Below are 26,424 nucleotides of genomic sequence, written 5' to 3' on the forward strand. Positions count from 1 at the left end.
TGGCTGCAGAACAGTGTAACGGACAAGGGGCTCAACAGGTCAGACCGTTGACCGCCCACTGCTGCCAGGAGAAGATTGTTTTGATTTGTTAGGCGGGGAAGCTGGAAGACCTCAGCACCGGTCTCAGCCGGCATCCAACATTCATCCCAGAGGAAGTGACAAGCCTCGGACTCACACTTGCGAGTGTGATGCAAGAAACTTGCCCGAGTCTCTCGCATCAATACCTGGCACCAGAGTGTGCGGCTGCATTTATTTCTATGCAGCCGCACACTCCAGTCCCAAGTGTCAGTGGCAGTGCTAGCTATTGATGTGCAAGCTTCTCGCATCACACTCTCAAGTGTGACCACGGCCTAAGTGAAACAAACATAAATATAAACTGCCTTCTTAAGTTTCTCCGTTCTTTTGTAATTTCTAGCATTAATCTGATTTATCTCCTGTTACTCCCTACTAAATCAGACAACTGTTTACCCCTGTTAACCCTTGCTCTGCGCCTATGTCGCTGCATCCAATTATCTGTGTTACACGAGCATGTTAAAATTCAACATGTTTGAACCTTCTCTCTCTGAAGATTATCTTTTAGGGGATTCAAAAGTGGCCCATAACCATTACATGCTCGACTGCTCCAGCTAGAATCTGACTACTTTTTTTTCTAAAGTGTATGGGGGTTTTCCAGGACTACAATATTGATGACGAATCCTTAGTACTGGTCATCAGTATGAGCATGATTGGAGACCAATGCCGGAACTCCTGCTAATCAGGTGTTGCAACAGCCGGATTTGAATCTCGTCCCTCGTCCCCCATCTTCCCGGCGTCCATGCTCCCGGAGGCCACCGCAACATGGCAGGGCCAGCAAGGGCTGTGCGGGGGGCCCCGGGCTGCGAAGAAATGCCGGCGGAGCCGCCGCCCCTGCATCGGAGCACAGCCCGCTGCCACCACCTCACCGCAGGGCGCCGCCCGCTGCCACCAGCGCAGAGCCCACCTGCCCCAGCACAGCTGCCCCTGCCCCAGCACAGCTGCACCTGCCCCAGCACAGCTGCCCCTGCCCCAGCACAGCTGCCCCAGCTGCCCCTACCCCAGCACAGCTGCCACAGCCCCAGCACAGCTGCCACAGCCCCAGCACAGCTGCCCCAGCTGCACCTACCCCAGCACAGCTGCCCCTACCCCAGCACAGCTGCCACAGTCCCAGCACAGCTGCCCCTACCCCAGCACAGCTGCCACAGCCCCAGCACAGCTGCACCTACCCCAGCCAACCTGCCCTAGCACAGAGCCGCCACCGCACAAGCCTGGACCACTGAGTGACCCCTGTGACTACTTCTCCACCTGTGCCGGATACCTTCCCAGGTAAGCTGAATTCGGACTGTAAGACGGACCCCCATTTGACACATTTTTTTTTCCCCCTATTTTCCTTCTGAAAATAGGGGTGCGTCTTATGGTCCAGCGCGTCTTATAGTCCGAAAAATACGGTAGATCTGGGGATTTATTCTGACAGAATTTTATAGGCTGAACTGGATGGACTAATGTCTTTTTTCGGCCTTACTAACTACAGTCATATGTTAAAGTTTGGGCACCCCTATTAATGTTAACCTTTTTTCTTTATAACAATTTTGGTTTTTGCAACACCTATTTCAGTTTCATATATCTAATAACTGATGGACTCAGTTATATTTCTGGATTCAAATGAGGTTTATTGTACTAACAGAAAATGTGCAGTCTGCATTTAACCCCTTTCTGACATCCGTCGTACTATCCCATCCATGGGACCCGGGCCCCTATGCCCATGGACGGGATAGTACGTCTACCGCGATCAGCGGCGCCCACGTGGTGAGCGCCGCTAATCGCGGCCGGGTGTCAGCTGATTATCACAGCTGACACCCGGCACAATGTGTCAGGGGCGGTCACGGACCGCCCCCGACACGTTAACCCCTTGCACACCGCGATCAAACACGATCGCGGTGTACCGGGGGGTTAAAGGGAAGCATCGGCAGGGAGGGGGCTCCCTCCGTGCTTCCCTGAGCCCCCCACGGCAGCGCAATGTGCAGCGCTGCTGCGGGGGGCTCCTTTACTGCAGGCCCCCGAATCCAAGATGGCGACGGGGGCCTTCGGGGGCCTGCAGGAAGCTGGCTTCCTCAGTGCCTGCAAAGCGCAGGCAAGAGGAAGTCTTCTTCAATGCCTGTGACAGATTGCTGATCTGTCACAGTGATCTGTGATGTGACAGATCAGCGATCTGTCACAGGACAGTGATGTCCCACCTGGGACTATGTAATAAAGTTAAAAAAAAAATAAAAAAAAGTGTTAAAATAATTAAAAAAAAATCACCAAATAATTTAGAAAAAAAAAAATATTCCCCCAAATAAATCCATTTTTTAGAAATAAAAAAAAAAAAAACCAATAAAAGTACACATATTAGGTATTGCCGCGTCCGTAACGACCTGCCCTATAAAACTGTCCCATTAGTTAACCCCTTTAGCGAACCCCTTAAAAAATAAAAATAAAAAACGAAGCAAAAAAAAATGATTTATTATCATACCGCCAAACAAAAAGTGTAATAACGCGCGATCAAAAAGACGTATATAAATATCCATGGTACCGCTGAAAACGTCATCTTGTTCCGCAAAAAACGAGCCGCCACACAGCATCATCAGCGAAAAAGTAAAAAAGTTATAGCTCGCAGAATAAAGCGATGCAAAAATAATTATTTTTTATATAAAATAGTTTTCATTGCATAAAACCGACAAAACATAAAAAAAACAACTAAATGAGGTATCGCTGTAACCGTACTGACCCAAAGAATAAAACCGCTTTATCAATTTTACCGCACGCGGAACGGTGTAAACGCACTCCCCCAAAAGAAATTCATGAAACGCTGGTTTTTGTTCATTCTGCGTCCCAAAAATCGGAATAAAAAGCGATCAAAAAATGTCACGTGCCCGAAAATGGTACCAATAAAAACTTCAACTCGTCCCGCAAAAAATAAGACCTCACATGACTCGGTGGGTCAAAATACGGAAAAATTATAGCTATCAATATGTGGTGATGCAAAAACTATTTTTACAATAAAAAGCGTCTTTTAGCGTGTGACAGCTGCCAAACATAAAAACCGCCATAAATAGTAAATAAAACCCCCCGTTATCACCCCCTTAGTTAGGGAAAAATAATAAAATAAAAAAAAATGTATTTATTTCCATTTTTCCATTAGGGTTAGGGCTAGGGTTAGGGTTAGGGCTAGGGTTAGGGCTGAGATTAGGGTTAGGGGTGTGTTGGGGTTCGGGTTGGAGCTAGAATTGGGGGTTTCCACTGTTTGGGCACATCAGGGGCTCTCCAAATGCAACATTGCGTCTGATCTCAATTCCAGCCAATTCTGAGTTGAAAAAGTCAAATGGTGCTCCTTCCCTTCCAAGCTCTGCCATGCACCCAAACAGTGTTTTACCCCCACATGTAGGGTATCAGCCTACTCAGGACAAATTGTAAAACAATTTTTGGGGTCCAATTTCTCCTGTTACCTTTAGGAAAATAAAAAATTGGGGGCAAAAATATCATTTTTGTGGAAAAAAATGATTATTTTATTTTCACGTCCGAGCGTTATAAACTTCTGTGAAGCACTTGGGGGTTCAAAGTGCTCACCACACATCTAGATAAGTTCCGTGGGGGGTCTAGTGCCCAAAATGGGGTCACTTGTGGGGAGTTTCAATAGTTTAGGTACATCAGGGGCTCTCCAAACGCACATGACACCCGCAGACCATTCCATCAGAGTCTGCATTCCAAAACATCACTGCTTCCCTTCCGAGCCCCGACGTGTGCCCATACAGTAGTTTTCTCCCACATATGGGGTGTCAGCGTACTCATGACAAATTGGACAACAACTTTTGGGGTCCAACTTCTCCTGTTACCCTTGGGAAAATGAAAAAATTGGGGACTAATTGATCATGTTTGTGGAAAAAATACGATTTTTTTATTTTCATGCCCTGGCATTATAAACTTCTGTGAAGCCCTTGGGGGTTCAAAGTGCTCACCACACATCTAGATAAGTTCCTTAGGGGGTCTAGTTTTCAAAATGGGGTCATTTGTGGGGGGTTTCCACTGTTTAGGTACATTAGGGGCTCTCCAAAGGCAACATGACACCCGCAGACCATTTCATCAATGTCTGCATTCCAAAACGTCACTACTTCCCTTCCGAGCCCCGATGTGTGCCCATTCAGTAGTTTTCTCCCACATATGGGGTATCAGCATACTCAGGACAAATTGGACAACAACTTTTGTGGTCCAATTTCTCCTGTTACCCTTGGGAAAATAAAAAAATGGTGACTAAAAGATCATGTTTGTGGAAAAAATACGAATTTTTTATTTTCACGCCCGGGCGTTATAAACTTCTGTGAAGCACTGGGGGGTTCAAAGTGCTCACCACACATCTAGATAAGTTCCTTGGGGGGTCTAGTTTACAAAATGGTGTCATTTGTGGGGGGTTTCCACTGTTTAGGTACATCAGGGGTTTCCCAATCGCGACATGGTGTCCGATCTCAATTCCAGCCAAAAACGTCAAATGGCGCTGCTTCCCTTCCGAGCTCTGCCTTTCGCCCAAATAGTGGTTTACCCCCACATGTGGGGTATCAGCATACTCAGGACAAATTGCACAATAACTTTTAGGGTCCTGTTACCCTTGGAAAAATAAGAATTGAGGGTGAAAAGATCATTTTTGTGGAAAAAATATGATTTTTTAATTGTACGGCTGTATGTTATAAACTTCTGTGAAGCCCTTGGGGATTCAAAGTTCTCACCACACATCTAGATAAGTTCCTTAGGGGGTCTAGTTTCCAAAAAGGTGTCATTTGTGGGGGGTTTCCACTGTTTTGGTACATCAGGGGTTTTCCAATCGCGACATGGTGTCTGATCTCAATTCCAGCCAAAAATGTCAAATGGCGCTGCTTCCCTTCCAAGCTCTGCCATGCGCCCAAATAGTGGTTTACCCCCACATGTGGGGTATCAGCGTACTCAGGACAAATTGCACAATAACTTTTAGGGTCCTGTTACCCTTGGGAAAATAAAAATTGGGGTGAAAAGATAATTTTTGTGGAAAAAATATTTTTTAATTGTACCGCTGTACGTTATAAACTTCTGTAAAGCCCTTGTGGGTTCAAAGTTCTCACCACATATCTATATAAGTTCCTTGGGGGGTCTAGTTTCCAAAATGGGGTCACTTGTAGGGGGTTTCCACTGTTTAGGTACATCAGGGACTCTCCAAACGTGACATGGCGTCTGATCTGAATTCCAGCCAATTTTGCATTGAAAAAGTCAAACGGCGCTCCTTCCATTCTGAGCTCTGCCATGCGCCGAAACAGTCATTCCCCCCCACAAATCAGGTATCAGCGTACTCAGGACAAATTGTACAATAACTTTTGCAGTCCAATTTCTCCTGTTACCCTTGGTAAAATAAAAAAAATTGAACCTTAAGTATTTTTTTTGTGAAAAAAAGTTAGATGTTCATTTTTTTTTAAATATTCAAAAAAAATTCCTGTGACGCACCTAAAGGGTTAATAAACTTCTTGAATGTGGTTTTGAGCACCTTAAGGGGTGCAGTTTTTAGAATGGTGTCACTTTTGGGTATTTTCTATCATATAGACCCCTCAAAGTGGCTTCAAATGTGATGTGGTCCTAAAAATAAAATGGTGCTGTAAAAATGAGAAATCGCTGGTCAACTTTTAACCCTTATAACTTCCTAACAAAAAAAATTTTTGGTTCCAAAATTGTGCTGATGTAAAGTAAACATGTGGGAAATGTTAGTTATCAAGTTTTTTGTGTGCCGTATCTCTGTGATTTAAGGGCATAAAAATTCAAAGTTGGAAAATTGCGAAATTTTCAAAATTTTTGCCAAATTTCTGTTTTTTTCACAAATAAACGCAAGTTATTTGAATGAAATTTTACCACTAACATGAAGTACAATATGTCACGAGAAAACAATGTCAGAATCACTGGGATCCATGGAAGCGTTCCAGTTATGACCTCATAAAGGTACAGTGGTCAGAATTGTAAAAATTGGCCCGGTCATGAACGTGCAAACCACCCTTGGGGGTGAAGGGGTTAAACAAAATTTGACCGGTGCAAAAGTATGGGCACCCTTATCATTTTCTTGATTTGAACACTCCTAACTACTTTTTACTGACTTCCTGAAGCACTAAATTGGTTTTGTAACCTCATTGAGCTTTGAACTTCATAGCCAGGTGTATCAAATCATGAGAAAAGGTATTTAAGGTGGCCACTTGCAAGTAGTTCTCCTATTTGATTCTCCTATGAAGAGTGGCATCATGGGCTCCTCAAAACAACTCTCAAATGATCTGAAAACAAAGATTATTCAACATAGATTTTCAGGGGAAGGATACAAAAAGTTGTCTCAGAGATTTAACCTGTCAGTTTCCACTGTGAGGAACATAGTAAGGAAATGGAAGAACACAGGTACAGTTCTTGTTAAGCCCAGAAGTGGCAGGCCAAGAAAAATATCAGAAAGGCAGAGAAGAAGAATGGTGAGAACAGTCAAGGACAATCCACAGACCACCTCCAAAGACCTGCAGCATCATCTTGCTGCAGATGGTGTCACTGTGCATCGGTCAACAATACAGCGCAATTTGCACAAGGAGAAGCTGTATGGGAGAGTGATGTGAAAGAAGCCGTGTCTGCAAGCACGCCACAAACAGAGTCGCCTGAGGTATGCAAAAGCACATTTGGACAAGCCAGTTACATTTTGGAAGAAGGTCCTGTGGACTGATGAAACAAAGATTGAGTTGTTTGGTCATACAAAAAGGCGTTATGCATGGAGGCTAAAAAACACAGCATTCCAAGAAAAACACTTGCTACCCACAGTAAAATTTGGTGGAGGTTCCATCATGCTTTGGGGCTGTGTGGCCAATGCCGGCACCGGGAATCTTGTTAAAGTTGAGGGTCGCATGGATTCAACTCAGTATCAGCAGATTCTTGACAATAATGTGCAAGAATCAGTAACAAAGTTGAAGTTACGCAGGGGATGGATATTTCAGCAAGACAATGATCCAAAACACCGCTCCAAATCTACTCAGGCATTCATGCAGAGGAACAATTATAATGTTCTGGAATGGCCATCCCAGTCCCCAGACCTGAATATCATTGAACATCTGTGGGATGATTTGAAGCGGGCTGTCCATGCTCGGCGACCATCAAACTTAACTGTACTGGAATTGTTTTGTAAACAGGAATGGTCACAAATACCTTCATCCAGGATCCAGGCACTCATTAATAGCTACAGGAAGCGACTAGAGGCTGTTATTTTTGCAAAAGGAGGATCTACGAAATATTAATGTCACTTTTATGTTGAGGTGCCCATACTTTTGCACCGGTCAAATTGTTTAAATGCAGATTGCACATTTTCTGTTAGTACAATAAACCTCATTTGAATCCAGAAATATAACTGAGTCCATCAGTTATTAGATATATGAAACTGAAATAGCTGTTGCAAAAACCAAAATTGTTATAAAGAAAAAAGGTTAACATTAATAGAGGTGCCCAAACTTTAACATATGACTGTATGTTATGTTACTATCAGTAAGATGGAAGACCCCTATATTTCCATTAATATATTAAGGATCTGAGTGGGGACATGTTTTTTTTGTGGATTGAGTTGAAGCTTTTGTTGGGAACATTTTTTTTTTTTTTTTTTTTAAATTCGTTTATTAAGTCATAAACAGGTATACAATATACATACTGGTAAATAATGTTAAACATAATACAAAATATATATATGTTCATACGATATGAAAATATAAAGCAAAATGTGCGTACCAGTTGTGTACAGAATAAAACAAAATATACTGTCATTTAAATCACAATGGTCTTGTGTTATTACTTGAATAATGAGATCTGCCTGACTTTTAAGCCGCATCTACATCTACAAAAAAACATAAACCTAAACTAAGCTATTCCGCAGCCTACTTCCACACCATTAATCCTTTATTATGTGACATCTCCACTCTGCAAAGTAAGGTGAGAGGAATTCCACCTCTCCCAGATCTTTTCAAATTTACCCGGGCACCCTCTATTTTGATATAGTGTGCGTTCATATGGGATGATCGAGTTCACTAAATTTACCCAGGACCCAAGAGACGGGGATGAACCTCCCATCCACCGCAATGCCAGTACCTTTCGCGCCATAAACAATGTCTCCCGAAGAAAAATCCCAACATATTGATCCCATGTCTCCTCATTCCAGACCCCAAACAGACAGATCAGCGGTTCAAGGGGAACAGGAATTTGTACCAAGAATGTTAATAATGATGTCACCTCCTTCCAATATTGTGCAACGATAGGACAGCACCAGATCATATGGATAAAGTCTGCATCTATTAAATGGCATCTCAAACATTCCGATGATTGGTATCGGCCCATCTTAAAGAGTCAAGTTGGAGTTAAATATGATTGATTTATAATATATAATTGTATCATCCTATTATTAACAGATGGAGACACCTTAATTGAGGACTCTAATATTTCTTCCCACTCCTCTCCTTGCGCATTCGGGATGAGCCCATTTTTTCTTAACAGAGTCTATAGCAGGTCCTGTCCCCACCGACAGCATATATGTATATGGAGAGGAGATGAGACCTTGGGGGCCCTGGGACTTAAGGATCCCTATCAAGGGTAGAGACGAAATAACAGTGTCTGTACCTACAGATCTTATATGCGATTGAATAGCTGACCTTAGTTGTAGATACCGATAAAACTGGGATCTCGGGACATTGCGATTAACTTGCAGTTGTTCAAAAGATACCAGAGTTCCACGATCATACAGATCGCCTATCATGTAAACATTATATTGAGCCCAAAACTCAGCAGATGGGTGTTCGAGTAACGCTGGAAGGTAACCATTATTCCACAGAGGCACCTCAGCTATGATATCCTCAAATCCAACCACCCTTTTAATCTGTTTCCACACCAACTGTGCCAGACGAAGCAGGGGCAACAACCGTGGGACATTTATTTTCCTCATTTCCAAAAAACCTAACGGGCAACCAACCTGTGCAGTATGAAGTAGATGACCCTCAGAATTAGGAAGGTGACCACTGGGCATCCATGTGCTTATGGCTTTGGCCTGTCCGGCCAAATAATACAGAAAGAAATCGGGTAACGCTGCCCCCCCTCCCTTCTTAGGTCTCTGCAAAGTGGATAGTTTGAGTTTGGGCCTGGTCTTCCCCATATGAAAGATGTGATCTGGGAATTCAGATTAACGAAAAAGGATCTGGGCACCACTACAGCACTATGTTGGAGAAAGTAACTAAGCTTGGGGAGTAATATCATTTTAATTAAATTAATACGTCCAGCCACAGACAACGGAAGTTTACCCCAGATCATGAATTTGGCCTTAACCATCTCCAGCAATGGATGTATATTAAGTTGCAGATCAAACTTACTGTCTTGGGAAATATGGACACCCAAATACTTGAAACTGGTTACAATGGGCAGTGGTGAGAGTTTCAAGTCGTGGCATTGGAGCGTGGGAAAGAGGCATCAAAGAAGATTTCTCCCAATTTATATATAGGCCAGAATATTTACCGAATTTATTTACAGTGGTGATCACTCTCGCCAGGGTTTCCTCCACTTTGTCCATAAATATTACCATATCATCCGTATATATCAATTCGACCCCCTATTTCTATCCCAGCAATATTAGGGGTTGATCTAGTACGAATTGCCAGTGCTTCGATTGCCAGAGCAAAAAGGGCTGGAGAAAGGGGGCACCCCTGGCGAGTTCCCCTATGCAATGAAAAGGATTCAGAAATGGAGCTATTCACGATGACTCGGGCCCTAGGCTTCATGTATAATATACTGACCCATTTTTAAAATTTATCACCGAATCCATATCTATGCAAACATGCATGAAGAAAAGGCCATTCAAGAGAGTCAAAGGCCTTGGCCGCATCAAGTGATGCCAATGCCCATTCATTATCCGACACCAGAGAGCTATATTGGACCACCGACTGGACTCGTCTAATGTTGATGGAGGTGCTCTTACCAGGCATAAAGCCAGTTTGGTCAGAGTGTATGAAATTTATCACCGAATCCATATCTCTGCAAACATGCATGAAGAAAAGGCCATTCAAGCGAGTCAAAGGCCTTGGCCGCATCAAGCGATGCCAATGCCCATTCATTATCCAACACCAGAGAGCTATATTGGACCACCGACTGGACTCGTCTAATGTTGATGGAGGTGCTCTTACCAGGCATAAAGTCAGTTTGGTCAGAGTGTATGAGGTCTAATATGACTGAATTCAACCTGTTGGCCAAGATTTTCGTAAAGATCTTATAGTCTACATTTACTAATGATATAGGTCGGTAAGATCCACAATCCAGAGGGTCCTTTCCCTCCTTTTTCAGAACTATTATATTGGCCTCATAAAAGGATTCCGGCATGCATCCCCCCTCCCAAATCTCACGAAACACTTTCAGCAGAAGCGCTAGTATCTCCCGATACTTCCTATACAGTTCGACAGGAAATCCATCCGGCCCAGGGGCCTTCCCAGAGGCCATATCCTTCATGGCATCCTCTACCTTCTCCAGAGTAAACTCAGCATCTATAAAGACTCGTTGGGGAGGATTTAATGTGGGAAACTCTATATCAGATAGGTAGTCTAAACACCCCGGGCCGTCAACATCAGACTTAGAATTGTACAGCGAACTATAATAGTCATAAAAGCACTTCAATATTTCCTCAGTTGTAGAGGCCAGAGTACCATCAGAGCTGCGAATCTATAGGATTGTGTTAGTTGTATTATGCTGCCGCACTAGATAAGCCAAAAATTTACTTGCCTGATTCCCCATCTCAAAATAAAATTGTCGGGCAAAAAATACAGTAATTTATGTTTAGTTTTAGTGTCAACATATTGAATGTATAACCTTTGAGCCATCAACCACTCCACCCTATTGTTATTAGTTTGGTCAGATATGTAGGCGGCTTCCGAATCTTTCAAACATCGCTCCATCTCACCATCCTCCGATGTTACTCGTTTAATATAAGAGATTGTGGAGGATAACCAACCCCTCAGATAAGCTTTAAGAGTGTCCCAAAATAAATTAATATTTCGGGGTTCAGGGTGGGACGAGATGAAGCAATGCAGCTGATCAATCGTCTTATCAGGTGGTTTTATCAATTTCAGCCAGAAAGGGTTTAATTTCAATATTATCCTGTTATTCACCGGTTCGTACCTAAGTTTAAGAACAACCGGACTATGGTCTGAAATCCCCCTACTGCCATGTTCAATATCATCCACCCATGTCGCTAGGCTGCTGGATCCAAAGATATAATCTATACGAGACAGGGAGCGTTTAGTGGAGCAATGGCACGTGTATTCCCTTCTGGATGGCGCAATCTCCATAAATCTGGCCACCAGCTACCCGCCATAAATTGTGACAGCGGGGATGTGCCCGGGGAGGGGACCCCACTCTGTATTCCATCACCCAATCTCAGTTTATCAAGATGATTATTCAAGACTAGATTAAAGTCACCCATACAAATGACATGAGCATCTGGGTAATTCAAAGCTCAGTGCCTTCTGGATAATTGACATATTGGCCGGAGGGGGATTGTAAATACACAGAATAACATATTTCTGAGAGTTGATCAACGCATGTACGAACACAAACCGTCCCTCCGGAGCTTTCTGGGCCTCTCTGGTCTCCCATCGAACATCTTTATGGATTAAAAATGAAACCCCTCTTGAATAGCTGGTATGAAAAGCATGTATAAACCATTGTACCCATGGTTTTTGCACACACCGAACGGTATCTCTGGTCTAGTGTGTCTCAACCAGGGCCACAATGTGAGGACGATATTGCCTAATTTGTGAGAACACCTTAATTTTCTTCCGGGGGTTTTTTATACCTCTTACATTCCAGGTCATGCATATCAATTCAGAACCCATTTCTGCCCATCCATATATGTTGCATAGCGGTGCCCGAACAAAATGCAGAGACATCACCTAGATAGTAGAGTTGGCATCGGCTGCGGCATTTACCTAAATAACCAGAAAAATAAAAACTTTTGAAAAAGAGAAAACAAAACAAGAACCTAACAATATACGAGCATAGTCTCACGCCCCCATCAAAAAATAGGCAAGGGGATACCATCACTGAGCACAGTGTCCGGTATTTTTGGTAACCAGGTACCCGCCAAGAAAGTTCCAATTAGACCTTTAAATAAAAGGATCTAAATTAACAGCCATCACATCAGGATTCCTTTGCAGGGGATCCCCCATGGGACCGCAGCCATTCAGTCGCTCCCGCCGGATCCGTGAAGAACACGGAGGTACCTCCGTGAACAACCCGAAGTCGGGCCGGATATACAGTATCATTGAGTACATAATATTTCTTTCCCTGAGCTGTTTCTTGACCTCAATGAATTGTGCCCGCTTCTTCTGCAGTTCTATGGAAAAGTCCGGTAAGATGGAGATCACAGCATTATTGAACTTAATGGGACTTTTTTGCCTTGCAAGACGCAGAATGGTATCTATGTCCTTACAATTGAGGAGGCGTGCCAGGAAGGGCCGAGGTGGGGCCCCTGGAGGCAGAGGTTTTGTAGGGACCCTATGAGCCCTTTCAACAGCGAACACTGATGAGAAATCATCTCCCAGGGAGGTCTTAAGCCAGTCTTCCAGAAACTGCTCAGGATGTTGACCCTCCGAGCGTTCAGGCAGACCGATGATGCGAATATTATTCCGACGCATCCTGTTCTCCAAGTCATCCACCTTTTGCTTCCAAGCATTCACGGAGCCCGCCACTTTCGTTAACTTGGCCTCCATAGGTGTGACGGAATCCTCCACCTTGGACACCCTCGTCTCCACCTCTGTAATGCGTCCCTTCATGGCCTGTATATCGTGACGAAGTCTCCCCACCTCCGTGTAAACATCCTCAATTTTTTTCAGTCAGAGATGTTCTGGTGAGTGAAATAGCCTGCATCAATTGCTCAGATGCCTGTTTAAGGGTCAATTCCTTTTGCTCAGCCTCCTCCTCACCCCCAAAGGTCGATTCTTATGTTGAACTTGGGAGGAGGTATTCCTCAGGAGTCTTGCACTTTCAGAGAGATCGGGTTTTGCATACTCCTTTAGTTTTTCTGCTGCCGCTCCCGACCCTTTAAATCTGCTCATGGCTGCTGCAGTCCAACCCAGTAAGAAAGCTGGAGATATGTGCTCTGAAAATGTCCACCGCAGGCAGTACGCACAGCAGGATTATTAATAAATAATTATGGCTCAGGCCACAGAGATGAGGGGGCACGTGAAGTTAACAGGGCAGCGATTCACATTGAATAGTTAAAGTTCCTTGCAGCCAGGGGAGGGAGAGGGGTCCCCACAGAGACAGCAGCTGCCGGGGGAGGGTGTGCAAGGCCTCCCACAATACTAACGCCGGCCGGTGCAGCGGTAAAATGACTGAGGGGAAAGAACACACAGGGCATAATTTTCAAGGGCACACACCGCACGTCCTCCCCGTTCTGTGAGTCGGTATCTTCGCTGCCCGAGCAGCAGTGCAGCGGCGCCAGCGATGCTGCAGCTCTCTGTATTAGAGCCGCGAGCCCAAGATAGCCACGGCCTCGTGGGGAAGCAGCCGCCCGCTCTAGTCTCCCGCTGATAGAAGACCGCTCCCGTCCTCCTACGATGGTCCAGAGGGGGTCCCGCTGTCCACAGGGATCCGTGCCGCTCCAAGCATACCAGGCAGAAAGGGTCTAAATCTCAGGATACTGCAGGATCATGAGGAGCTTTCTCGGTAAGCGTCCTCTCCTGTTCACTCCATAGCCACGCCCCTGTTGGGAACATTTTACATAAAGTTTGGGATCACATTTATCCTGCACTCTATGCTGAGCACTTATATTGGGGCTTCCATCTAAATCTCCAAGTGACGTGATTCAGATGAAACCCCTGAGGGAGCTGCTCACTATAAAGAGGCAACTAAGTTACTCTCGATTCCATCTGGCCATTTTCAGCGATGTCCTGCTTTTCAGACATGCACAAAACTGTGGTGGACTGCACTTTTATGCACAACTAAAAAGATACCATCGGATCACAGGCCAGACAGAGTCTACAGTGCCTCCATCTGCCTTATTATAGACAATCTTCCATTGGGAGGTTCCATCTGTATCACATATTTCAGAGATTTATATGGAATCCCTGGTGTAGAGCGCAAGATAAATGTGAGCCGTGTCTTACTGCAATCTTTGGGAGACAGAATGATCAAATCAACAGCAGGTGAAGAATTGATTTTATTTTTTATGCCATTCCTCGTGTGGAATAAGTGATCAGACAACTTTATTCTTCGGGTCAGTGCGATTACAGCGATACCAGATTTACATCGGGTTTTTATGTTTGGCTGCTGTCACACACTAAAAGACACTTTTAATTGCAAAAACTATGTAGATAGCTATTCCTTTTCTATATTTCGTCTGTTTTTTGAGGGACGAGATGATGTTGCTATTAGTATCATTTTAAGGCACATGACATTTTTCAATCACTTTCTATTGTGATATTTGAGACGCAAAATGAACAAATTTCAACAAGTCAGGATTTTTTTTTTTTTTAATGCCGCTCTGCCTGTCCAAAAATTGATAAGGCAGCTGTATTCTTCGGGTCAGTATGATTATAACGATAACATATTTTCTCTCTTTTTATGTTTTGGTGCTTTTACACAATAAAAACTTTTATAGAAAAAATTATTTTTGCATCGCTTTATTCTTTTTTTATTTTTCTGCTAACTGAGCTGTTTGATTGCTTCTTTTTTGAGGGACAAGATGACGGTTTCACAGGTACCATTTTTTATTTACATTTGCCTTTTTGATCGCGTTTTATTCCACTTTTTGTTCAGTGGTATGATGAGAAAGCATAGATTTTGGCCTCGTTTTTATTTTTTTTACAGTGTTCACTGAAGGGATTAACTAGTGTGACAGTTTATTAGGTCAGGTCGTTCCAGACGCGTGATACCAAATGTGTACTTTTTTTTGTTTATTTGTGTTTTTACATAAATAAATGTATTATTGGATGAATATTTTTTCTTTTATTTTGTTCTTTATTTTGTGATTTAAAAAAAAAAAAAAATCTTGTTACAATTTTTAATCCCTTTTACTTCTTTTTACATTTTCCCAGTATGGAACATTAACCTTTCCTGCCCTGATCGCTGATTAAATACTCTGCAATGCTTTAGCATTGCAGGGCATTAGCTCAGCGTCTCACAGGCAGGGAGTAGGAGTGTCAGCTCCTGCTCTGTGCAGAAGCTTACAGGCCACCATCTATGGGTGACCCCAAGGCCATCTTTCGGCGTAAGATCACCATGGAGACCATCGGCAAAACGTGAATGCAATAGAGTTGTGCCAATGGGATCAAAGAAGAAGTTGCCTCCCTCTGCGAATCCTATTGATGTCGCTGACAATGGCATCAAAGGGGTTAAACGCCCGTGATTGGTGCTAGCATTGCTGCAGGGGTCAGCTCTCAGAGTTGACACCTGCATTTGATTGCGGTAGTGCTCAGCGTGATCCTGTGTGATCGTCAAAGTATATATACAGTGGTTTTCAGGAATCCAGCTCCCAAGTCACATGTTGTGAAGGATTTATGAAGCAATTTAACACAGTCTCAACTTCTGACAGGTCGATCTACTCTTTCAATGCCAGTAACAGTTAAAGGTGTATTTTCATCTCTAAGATCCTATGCCAATATGTAATAGGTGTAATAATAATAATATTAGCAAATACCTCCATGTAGAAATGTAGCAAAATTCATCTGATTCGTTATGTCACTTACCCCATGTCCAGGACATTGCAGCAGCTTAAGAATCTGTGGTTGCAACCACTAACAGCTAACTGTTAGTATTTGAGGGATTGTAACCATGGATATTTGCTAAGTATGTCATTTCATTAATTCATCTACCCTCTATGTTGATATTTTTCTACAGAAATATTTAGATACTTTGTCATTACTAATTTGTATACATTTCAAAAGGTTTAACATTTTCTGTCCTCAATAGGTGTTTCTTTTTTCCTTCTCCCTCCCCCTTTTTCCTCCCTCTTCTCCTTTTTCCTTCTACTTCCTCCTACCCCTTTCTCCCTCCCCCTTCCCTTTCTCGCTACCCCCTCACCTTTTCCCTTCTCCCTCCCCCTTCACTTTTTCCCTTCTCCTTCCCCCTTCACCTTTTTTCCAGGGTAATTAGATATAAATCCCTCATTCTCTTAGACATCCCCAATAGCTTGAAACGTGTTGCCCATGTGTCTTTTCTTTTCTTCATCTGGTTTTATTTTTATCCCTGGTTCGTAATGCACATAATCAATGTGATGTTTTAATATTAAATTTATATATTTTTTAAATTTTTCAGCAGTTGCCGCATTTTTTCTCATCCTTCCATGAGTCTCACCACCCAGGAACCGGCTTGCAGTTGTCCTTGCACCGTACCCCTATCCATGGAGTTCTTTATACCGGTGAACTGATGTTGTTTTTTACTTTGTTGTTACAAACAGGATGTTAGTCTTGAGGAGCAATTAGATTGTAGTTTGCAGCAATCGGTTACAGATTATCATAAGGAGAAACAAGCTGGGTTGGAGCAAGCTTAGTCAGTGACTTAAACCAATATTTTATATTATATTTTACTTGTGATAATAACAGAACATGAGCTAAAATGCCTTAATCACTTTTTTTGTAACGCTAACAATTAATAACAATTTGTATATTTTTTAGATTAAAAAAAATCATTAAAAAAGCACTAAAAAAGGAAGCCAAATAGAGACATTAGTAAAAAAATTTACTCTAGTTGTCAAAAGTCATAGGAAATATTATCCACTGCAGCAAAGTATGGAACAACTTTAAGTTATAATGTAGGGAAGATGTAAATAACGAAGGGAAAAAAATGGTAATGCAAATCTTCAATGGTAAAATATAAAACACTGGCAACAACTCATATAATCGCTGTCAATGGAAACAGTCTCTCTAGCCAAAATCCACGATTTTAAGATATAAAACTAAATAATATTTAAAAAAAAAAAAACGGACCCAGCTATAGTGCCACCCAAGAGTAAAGACTGTGTTTGCGTTCCTCTCAGTATTATTTGACCTTTCAGTTCATTCATCACCCATTTTTTTGCGATCATTGTGATTCTTCTGTAAGGAAAAGTCAAGCAATTTTTTGCTGACCAGTCAAAAAATTGGATGGAAATAACATCCCCACTTAATAAGAGCCCCAATTCAGCTGCATGGCTTTTCTCATACACCTTTAGGGAACAGTCAGATAAATCATACCTAGATCAGAACACAATGCTTGGACTGGTCGGCGGCTCTCCCAACCAGTGGCTGGTAGCTGTCACACCAGCCACTCCATGCACTGTGTCACAATCTCGGTCCGATTCATATGGACGTCTGACTGCGCCCTTAGTCATGTGGATTACTTCTTCTAGTTAACTCAGTCATTAATCTGTCAATTAACCACAAGTGTGAGCCTGAGCTCTCAGACCTTCATCTTCAATGGGAGCAGAAACCTGTATTCCTTCACTGCAGAACATAGTAATGCATCAGCTGCCAACATATAGACTGAAAAGCTAGGGTAGGGAGACTTCTCGGCCATGCAATGCAATAATATGAAAATATCCTGTTCACAGAGGAAGCAGGCAGGCTTCTCTGGTGCCTCTTATCAACGATGGCAATCCTATAAGTCAATATTGACCCTTTAAAGAGACTGGTCATGACTTATCAGAAACTTCTCCAAGAGGAAAAGCTCGCCATTTGCTGATGGCTGTTTCAGGGTTCTTGCCCCTCATTAGTGCAAACTAGATAATGACTTGACTGGGTTAGAGGCAATTTACATATTTTTTATAAATTTCACAATATTTCCTAGTGAATATTTCATAACCTATAAGTTTCTCTATGCAGATTAGTGCTTTGATGATGGAGAGATGTTAGTCCATAGACCCTTCATCAAAGGTCTTTCAATAACCAACCAGACTCCTAATTTGCACTGATTGGAAGCAAGAATCCCAAAATAGCTGTCTACAAATGAAAGTGTTTTCCTTTCGGAGAAGACTTTGGTTTGGATTGATACCTTAAGTCATGTGGCAAGGCTCTTTAAAGGGTCAATATTGACTTCAAGGATTGCTGGAGACCCTATTTACGCATTAATAGGATAGGATACTACACCATGGTTTCTACACTATTTGCGTAGCACGGTCAACTTTATTCATTTTAAATGAGCAGTGCGCTGTACAAATAAGAGTTGGCCAGCTTTGCTATTGCCTGACCTATTGATGACTGCTACATCTACATTGATTATAACTGTATGTTGCCCTTTGGTGTTCTGTATGAATACCACATATGATGGGGACACAGGGGGTTGTTTGACTTGGAGTCTAAAGGCTCATACTCAATTGCGAGATACTGGCATGATTCTTGTGCGAGTCTCTCGCATGAACACCCAGCACTGCTGCCGGCACTCAGACCGGAGCGTGCGGCTGCATAGAAATAGATGTAGCCGCAAGCTCCGGTCCCAGTGCCAGGTTTTCATGCGAGAGACTCACACGAGAATCGTGCAAGTCTCTCGCAAGTGAGTATGAGCCCTAAGGGGAAGATCAGCACCGCTAGTGTTTGAAGGAATATAGCGCCTTGCCCACTGATAGGGTGCCATAAGCATGCAGGTATGGAGAACTCAATAGCATTTTGCTAAATTGCCCCAAGCCTAAGGTGATATTATAATTTATGGAACAGCAGATCCAGAAGTAAATTTGGAATATGGGAAAAGAAACCTCATTTTCAAATTTTACACACTGAGTATATATACCTGGAATGGCTACATGAAAGGAAAAGAGAAAACACCGGGAACTATAGACACTTCAATATTCAGAAAGTCTCGTAAATGTCCTGGTGAGGACCATGAATTATGGAAACTGAACAAACCTGTTTAAAAAATCATAAAGCCGACAACATGGAGGGAGGTTTTTATGTGTGCGCCGTATTATAACCTTGCCGCGGTTTATGAAGTCAAACTAATTTTAAAAGGTTCGATATTTATTAAAAGGTTCTTATCATCCACTGGGTGAGAATGTGAACGGCACTTTTCTTGGAGGGGATTTTATCCTCCTCAATGTCTCCTGTTAACCCTTATGCTGTCTCGCAACACCCAGCTCTCCCAGGGTATCTGGTCTTAGAGATCTGCATTGTGCCTTCACTCTGTTATTACTCCTGGGAAAAAAAATGTCATCTAGGACTTCCTATGTCTTATGGTCAATAGGGTGTGTCCCTGCAATAAGACACTGCCAGCACTTATGAAATGTTATTATGAATGTAGTGATTTGTGTCTTGTACCTGGGAACTGTATGAAAGTTACAGAACATACCAAAGTTTTCCAAAAATTACCATCTGCTTCACCGGTACTTGCTGCACTGCTAAAAAAAAATGCTGGTAAAACCATAAGTAGTGTACAGGCACTCTTGCAGAATATGAAGACACTTTCTTGATATATAGAATGGTAATACTGTGCAATCAATTTACTTCCACTTTTCCAGGAGGTTTTAAAGTGGAACTGCACCTGACTTATTCCTTCCAAAGACCATACTGAGGACTATGGGGCACTCATTATGGGTGGAAGAAAGGTAATTCCGGCAGCTAAATAGGAAAGGGTTCTCTACAGTTAGAGCTGTCAGACACGAGGTAGTAATGGCAGACACTATAACAGCTTTTAAAAAAGGGCTGGACAATTTCCTCGATACACTTACCATTGTGGGTTATAGCTAAATTAGTGACGAAATGTACAATTGGTGGAGAAAGATTGAACTTAATGGTCCCACAAGGCTATAGAGATTTGCCTCATTCATCTGCATGTACTGAGAGGGAGGGAACTAGAGAAGAAGCTGAACAGTTCAAGTGTTTTTTTCTGCAATTCTCTTGTAGGAAAAGCAACAACAAACACCAATTTGTCATATGGACTTTTAGTGCATCACCAGATAAATAAGAGGCTCACCAAAATGGGGAGTCTCTCAATCCAGAATTGAAGAGTGCCTTACCAAAGCTGAGAAAATCACCTCAAGTATCCAGGATGATAAACGATTTTGATGATATGGTGGGACCAATAATAAGAAGTGGGGCACACAAGATGAGATGAAGTGCATCCAAACAGTTCATGTCTTCACGTAGCCTGATCATAACATTACTTGCCATTTTCCAGCCACAAGATTTCATAAATCACTATATACAGCCTCACTCACTACATTTGTCAAAAAGTTTTACATTCACATTATAGAAGTAAAAGTGATTCCTGTGATCCCGCACCTTCGTAAATTTGGCCCTAACATGGGCAATCGTCAGAAATCTGGAAGGCCGAGATAAGTGAGGGTTCTGATAAGGAAACACGTTCATTATGGTATATTTTAATGCGCATGGAAAAATTGTTCCAAAATTTTTCATCCATTTATATGACAAAATGACACCGAGATTAAAGGAAACGTATGAAGAGTATCCTAACCCGTTTACGAAGCACATTTTGGATAGCTTTGGCGGGATTTTTTTTTTTTTTTTACTTCTAAGGAGTCTGTCAGCAGAAAACGACTGCACTGGCGCTGGGTGAACTCCTGACATGGCCGAGCAGCTCAGTGTATCTTCCCTCATACTTGTTTTTTTTCCCTCCTTTTCTGTGATTGACAGGAGCCAGATAAGGACGGAGATAGATGGAAAACAAATAGGTGGGAAGGTGCACTGAACTGTTTGACCACGCCACAGGGTTGTGCTTGATTTGAACAGTTATTTTCTGCTGACAGACTCCCTTTAGATGCAGATATCATGTGCTTAAAAATGATGCTGTCAGATGGGGTAATAAACAAACTCCCTTTAAACATATGGTATCACAGACTGTCCACAGCACAAAAATGTGGGCACGCTTGGAAAAACAGAACATTTTCCAATGGAAAAACCATTACACTCCCCAAAAAATAATTGCCCTAGTTTAACATCTGCATTGCTCAGTATGAAAAATTGCCATCCAAACGGAATGCAACACTAAGTGAATGAGCATGGCTATCCTACATCACCTGCTATCCTACATCACCTGCTATCCTACATTACCGGCCATCCTACATCACCGGCCATCCTACATCACCGCAGCCGATCAATGTGAGTTTGAATCTAATGATAAATAAAGATCTTAAAAGTATCTAGCCTACTAGAAATGTGTGTTCTCCTAAATGAACTACAGACCATATGAATTAGATTATAGTGAGTTTGTGGAATTCCTCATATTCTCTAATTGGCCACCTCCAAACGTATTGATGGGAACAGCTGACAATAACCTTTCATGGAAAATTTTTAGAAAAGTTTTTTCTTTTTCTTTAAACTTGTGAAACCAACCAAGCTTGTTTGAGTGAATGTATATAATATTCTCTATGGTATGTCTACAACTATCTTGTAACCGCTAAGGACATGGGTCACGTTAGGAGCTGTGGTTCTGGAGCACAACTAAGGGTTAGGCATCTTGTTCTCCGAGTATAGCATTTCACAGCTAATTGGCTTTATACCTCTTTTTTCTGGGGCCGAGTCCACGAAGCCTGGAGAGAACAGATATAAAAAAAACACAACAAACACAGAAAGCAATAAAACATTTTTTGTGGTTATCGTATATGCTGAGTTATGCTATAGAAAGTTGTCCGTGCAGTGCATGCAGTTACATGAATCGTTTGGGTGAGTCTTCTGCAACCGGGGACCCTCCAGCAGGCAGCGCACCACATTTCCAGCATGTCACGCCAATTGTATACAATAGAGGGTATGCTGGGATATGTTAGGCAGCTTAAGGAGGGCCCCCAAAATGCCAACGACTAGTTAAAGGTTATGACACATTTTCTCAACAAAACAAATATAAATTTCACATGAATGAAGAACACCATTCTATCATGTTTGCAATAGAAGGAGCAGTACTGTGAAGTATTCATACAGTGATTTTAAACTAAGTGCTCTTTACTAGATAGCTTCTCCAGTCGAAGTGCCTCCTTGCTAGAGAGCAGAGAGCTTCTCCAGTCAGAGTGCCTCCTTGCTACAGAGTTTCTCCTGCCAGAGTGCCTCCTTGCTAGAGAGCTTCTCAGGTCAGAGTGCCTCCTGACTAGTCCTGAAGGGAAGGTGATCATGAGGGGTTCTGCTGCTATGGAGTGGGCCTCTACCACCACTGAATGCTCCATTTTGACAGATATATAATTTGAACATTCAATTTATTAATAGTAAATGACCAGCTAATCAATAGTCCATCTGTTAGCATCTTTCTACCTATCACTCTCTATTATTCTGTATTTATCTTCATTGCTACAGTTTCTATATTTATCACTCTCTCACTATCCATTGCTCTGTACCTACCTATCACTATTGATTTCTACAGTACACCATTCCTCTCTACCTACCCCATGTATGCATATTGATCTCTTTCTAAATTGCTCTCTATCTAGCTATAATCTATCGCTCACTGTCCATTTCTATGGTTTCTTTCCAACTACTGCTCTATATCTAACCTTTTAGCTCTATTTCTGCCGGTTACTATCTACCTACCGCTCTCTAATTATCTCCATTGTAAACCATCCCTATCTACCTATCACTCGCTGTCATTTTATGCCTAATGCCACCAATAGCTCTCACTCGCTACCTACCTATCACTTCCTATCCCCTATCACTGTCTATTTCTATTGTTGTACATCTACCTACTGCTCTATGTCTAACATTCACTCTCTATTTCTATCACTATCTCTAACCATCCCTTTCTACCTATCACTATCACTTTATATCTCCTGCTCTCTGACATTCTCTTTCTACTTCTTCTCTATTTCTCTCTTTATTGCTCTCTACCAATCCCTATCAAATGCTATCTATCACTATTTCTCTCTATCTACCTGTCACTCTATCGCTACTGTTTGCTATCTACCCCTTTCTCTATATCGATCTTAAATCATTGCTCCCTATCTAGATATCGTTCTGCATCTAATGCGCTCTGTCAGTCTATCTTTATAGTCCTTTTTTAACTGATTGCTGTCTATCCTTCACTCTGTATCTATCGATCTCTCGCTTTATTCTATTTTTCCCTCTTATTTCTATCTCCAACCATCAACCCCGATCTATTGCCTTTCCACTTATTGCTCTGTTGCTCTGTCATCTTCTTTATGCTTATTGCTTTCTATCCCTAACCATCTCTCTCCATCTACCTACAAACCTAACAGAAGTTACTTTGACTCAAACAACACAACAATGGGATATCATGGCACAAAAAATAGGTTTAATTTAACAACTGACTTGACATTAGCCAATACCTTTGTGCAATGTTATCTTAATCCTCTTAAAGAGGATTTGATGCTTGCTCAAAAAATTTGAGTTAAATATCTTGTAAAAATCCCTGAGCTCCCCTGATTCTGCAGTTTTTTATCATTTTGTGATGCGTCGCTCCATCGCAGAGATATTCACATTTGTTGTTTCTGGAGTGCACTATATGAAATCTCTGCTTCGCATTTCCACTGGGGATTTCTTGAGAGTCTTCTCTTGGGGGCATGCACTTTCCCTACTCCCTCCCAGACACTGCCAATCATAGTTCAGCAGCATGTCTGCTGGATCAGCTGCCGATCTTTGATTGGCAGCATTTGGGAAGAAGGGGCGAAAGTGCACGCCTCCAGAGAAGACTGAAGAAAAAAACAGTTGGAATGGAAAGCAGAGATTTCACATACTGTGCTCCAGATGAAACAAATATGAATATCCCTGCTATGGAGCGACGCAGCGCAAAATGGAAAAGAGCAGCAGAATTAGGGGAGCTCACTGATTTTTGAAGTTAAGGTATTTAACTTTAATATTTCTGAGCAAGTGAACGGTCCACTTTAAGTGAGTTCGCCTTCGGTGACAAGTTATCTAGATGGTGTGTTGTGAGTCATGGTAGCCTTTGCTATATCTGTATCACTCACTATCTATTGCTATCTATCTCTGATCAATGCTCTCCACTTATTAACCCTTATCTACCTATCAATAGCACTCTGTCTATCTCTATTGCTCTCTTTCTACCTATTGCTTTCTGTCTCCATCTATTTGTAGCCATCTAGATACACTTACAGCGTTATGTAACACAATAGACAGACATGTCCATGACTGGCTAATTTCCCTTGGAGGTCACTGATTTATTGACAAGGTTTCAACAAACCATCTGGTAAATTCACCAGCTTGGCACCTGCACAATATAAAGCCTCTTTTGACATTGGGGGACATATCAGCTTTTTTTTTTTATTAAATTTTATATAATTGAAGCTCTTCCAGAAAAAAAGTCAAGTCAAGCATGTTTAATATTTTCAAAGAACTTTAGGAAATGAAGGTCATGAAGTCTGACCTTAATCTGCAGAACTGCTTCAATATACAGCTTCAAGTACAGTGCTGTACAGTTCCCATTGAAATAAAAATGGGATTGCTGGGATGAGTGTGAAAATGCCAATAGGCATATTTGTATTTTTTATTCCAAAAATATCAAATACTGTCAGTACTACTCCTTCATCGAAGACTCACTTAACCTGTTCACTGCTGCGTTGTGAAATAGGTTAAGACTGCAGTTACGATCGATATCATGGCACCCCATGATGAGTTATTGAGACACGGCTAACACTTGAACATGCACACCCAAGCAATTATCGGTTACATGCACACAGTGAGGATCAATGTACACAATGATGCCACATGGTTCCACATTACATGCAGGAAATGCAATGGATTGTCATTACTGTCTAAAATTTAAAAAAAAACTAAAGTTAAATTAGGTTAAATATATGTAAGCAGTTTAGTAAGCAAGAACTCTCATCAGTTTTGAATTGGGTTAAATATATGTAAGCAGTTTAGTAACAAGAACTCTCATCAGTTATAAAGGTAAAAAGAAACAAATGTACTAGAAATTTGATGGTTAAGACTAAAACACAGAAGCTTTTGTTATGACGTAGAGCGAGTGGCAGTCTTTGGACTGTTGGGCACTTGCTCATTATCCTTTCCTTTAGGATGGTTTCTGCTTGCCTTTGTGAAGCAATGTGTCAGATCAGAGATAAACAGGGAATTTTAATTATTCCCTTGGCAGAGCTATGTCTCATTTCCAAACTTTCAAATGTCCCCTTAACACCGTTCACACAATGCCAACTAGTGGAAATTGCAAAACTTTTCATTGCCCAAGCAGCACACTTCAACCAAATGAAAACTACGGTAAGACAGTTACACACGTTGCAGAGAGAACCCCAACAAGGCCTATAAATCTCCCTCTGCAAATGTGGTGCCTTACCATTAAGACACCCTGTCAAAGGCTTCTTAGCCAAGAAAACAATTTCTCCTGCTTTGCAATGATAATGGGCTAAAATCCTGAAACATGTGTTTGCAAATGGAACTTCTGGTTTGGTGATTGTATATCCTAAGTCAGAGGCAGCAAATCTCATTAAAACAGTTTTCCAGCTTTGGATAATCCCTCTTCTACAGCTATAATTTGTAAAAAAAAAATAATAATAAATTAAAAAAAAAAAAATTAAATTGAGTATTACTAAACTTCCCCAAATCCAGCAATAAACATCCATCACTACTCCGGTTGTCGTCTGCAGCGCTGTGAACGTGACGTCAGTGCTGCGGACAATAACGGACACAGGCTTTGTTCTGCTGGGAACATAGTACTTCAGGCATTGTGGGGGTTTTTTAAACAGAAATGCTGTAATGTGGAAGTCCGAGCGAAAAAATCTGAAGATGAACATTTCTGCAGTGACAATTGCTATTGAAACCTCGGAAAATGTTTACTTCAAATTTAAATTTCACGTTTATAGTACCATTAAGCTGAATTTTGCACTTTAAAAGTTAAGAAAAAAAGTAAGAAAAAAGAAAACATCTGTTCTTTCAAACTGATTTCAAATACATATGGATCAGTAAAGTTTCTTTACTTCATAAATTGTATTACTGATCATCATACAATTTTACAAAACAGATACCACTCTTGAATTTTTACTTAAATTTCAGGCATGAGGTAGGGGACTTTTTGGGCACTTATTTCCCCAGGTATCCAATAGCAAAAGTCATAGGCAAAGTGACAAAAAAACAGAATCTCTCATTGGAGTCAAACGAAACGTTTGGAAGAATGACTCTTCTCTTTGACTGATCAAGTTACGTGATAAAACAAAAAAAAATCTTCAATAAAATTTATTGTCAAATTTTTAACATAATTAAAGGGAATCTGTCACCTCAGAATAAAGTACTGCAGTACGTAGGCGCCTGCACACTGCAGTACTCTGCTCTGCCCTCAATAGGGCAGATAAAGTATGCCTGCGGAAGAGCCACAGCAGAAGTAAAAAGGAGGACATCATCGCTAGAAGATGGGAGGTGCCGGACCGGACTACGACACCTATCGGACCAGACCACGACACCTGGGTGAGTATAATCTAACTCGTTTTTC

General features: G+C 41.8%; 1 protein-coding gene across 5 annotated transcripts in view; it reads right to left on the reverse strand.

The window, feature by feature from the left end:
- NCAM1 (neural cell adhesion molecule 1) overlaps positions 1 to 26,424 on the reverse strand; it is a 542,627-nt gene that overhangs the window by 161,818 nt on the left and 354,385 nt on the right. For 3 of the 5 annotated variants that reach the window (XM_073585308.1, XM_073585306.1, XM_073585310.1), the window contains exon 9: positions 21,527 to 21,556. The exons of the other annotated variants lie outside the window; for them this stretch is intronic. In XM_073585308.1, the coding sequence (XP_073441409.1) occupies positions 21,527 to 21,556 (30 nt within the window). The remainder of the gene's footprint in view (positions 1 to 21,526; positions 21,557 to 26,424) is intronic. 5 annotated transcript variants of the gene reach the window in all.

This window comes from Dendrobates tinctorius, unplaced genomic scaffold (assembly GCF_039654945.1).
Source record: "Dendrobates tinctorius isolate UK_male_01 unplaced genomic scaffold, ASM3965494v1 ptg000086l, whole genome shotgun sequence".
Classification (NCBI taxonomy): Eukaryota; Metazoa; Chordata; class Amphibia; order Anura; family Dendrobatidae; genus Dendrobates; species Dendrobates tinctorius.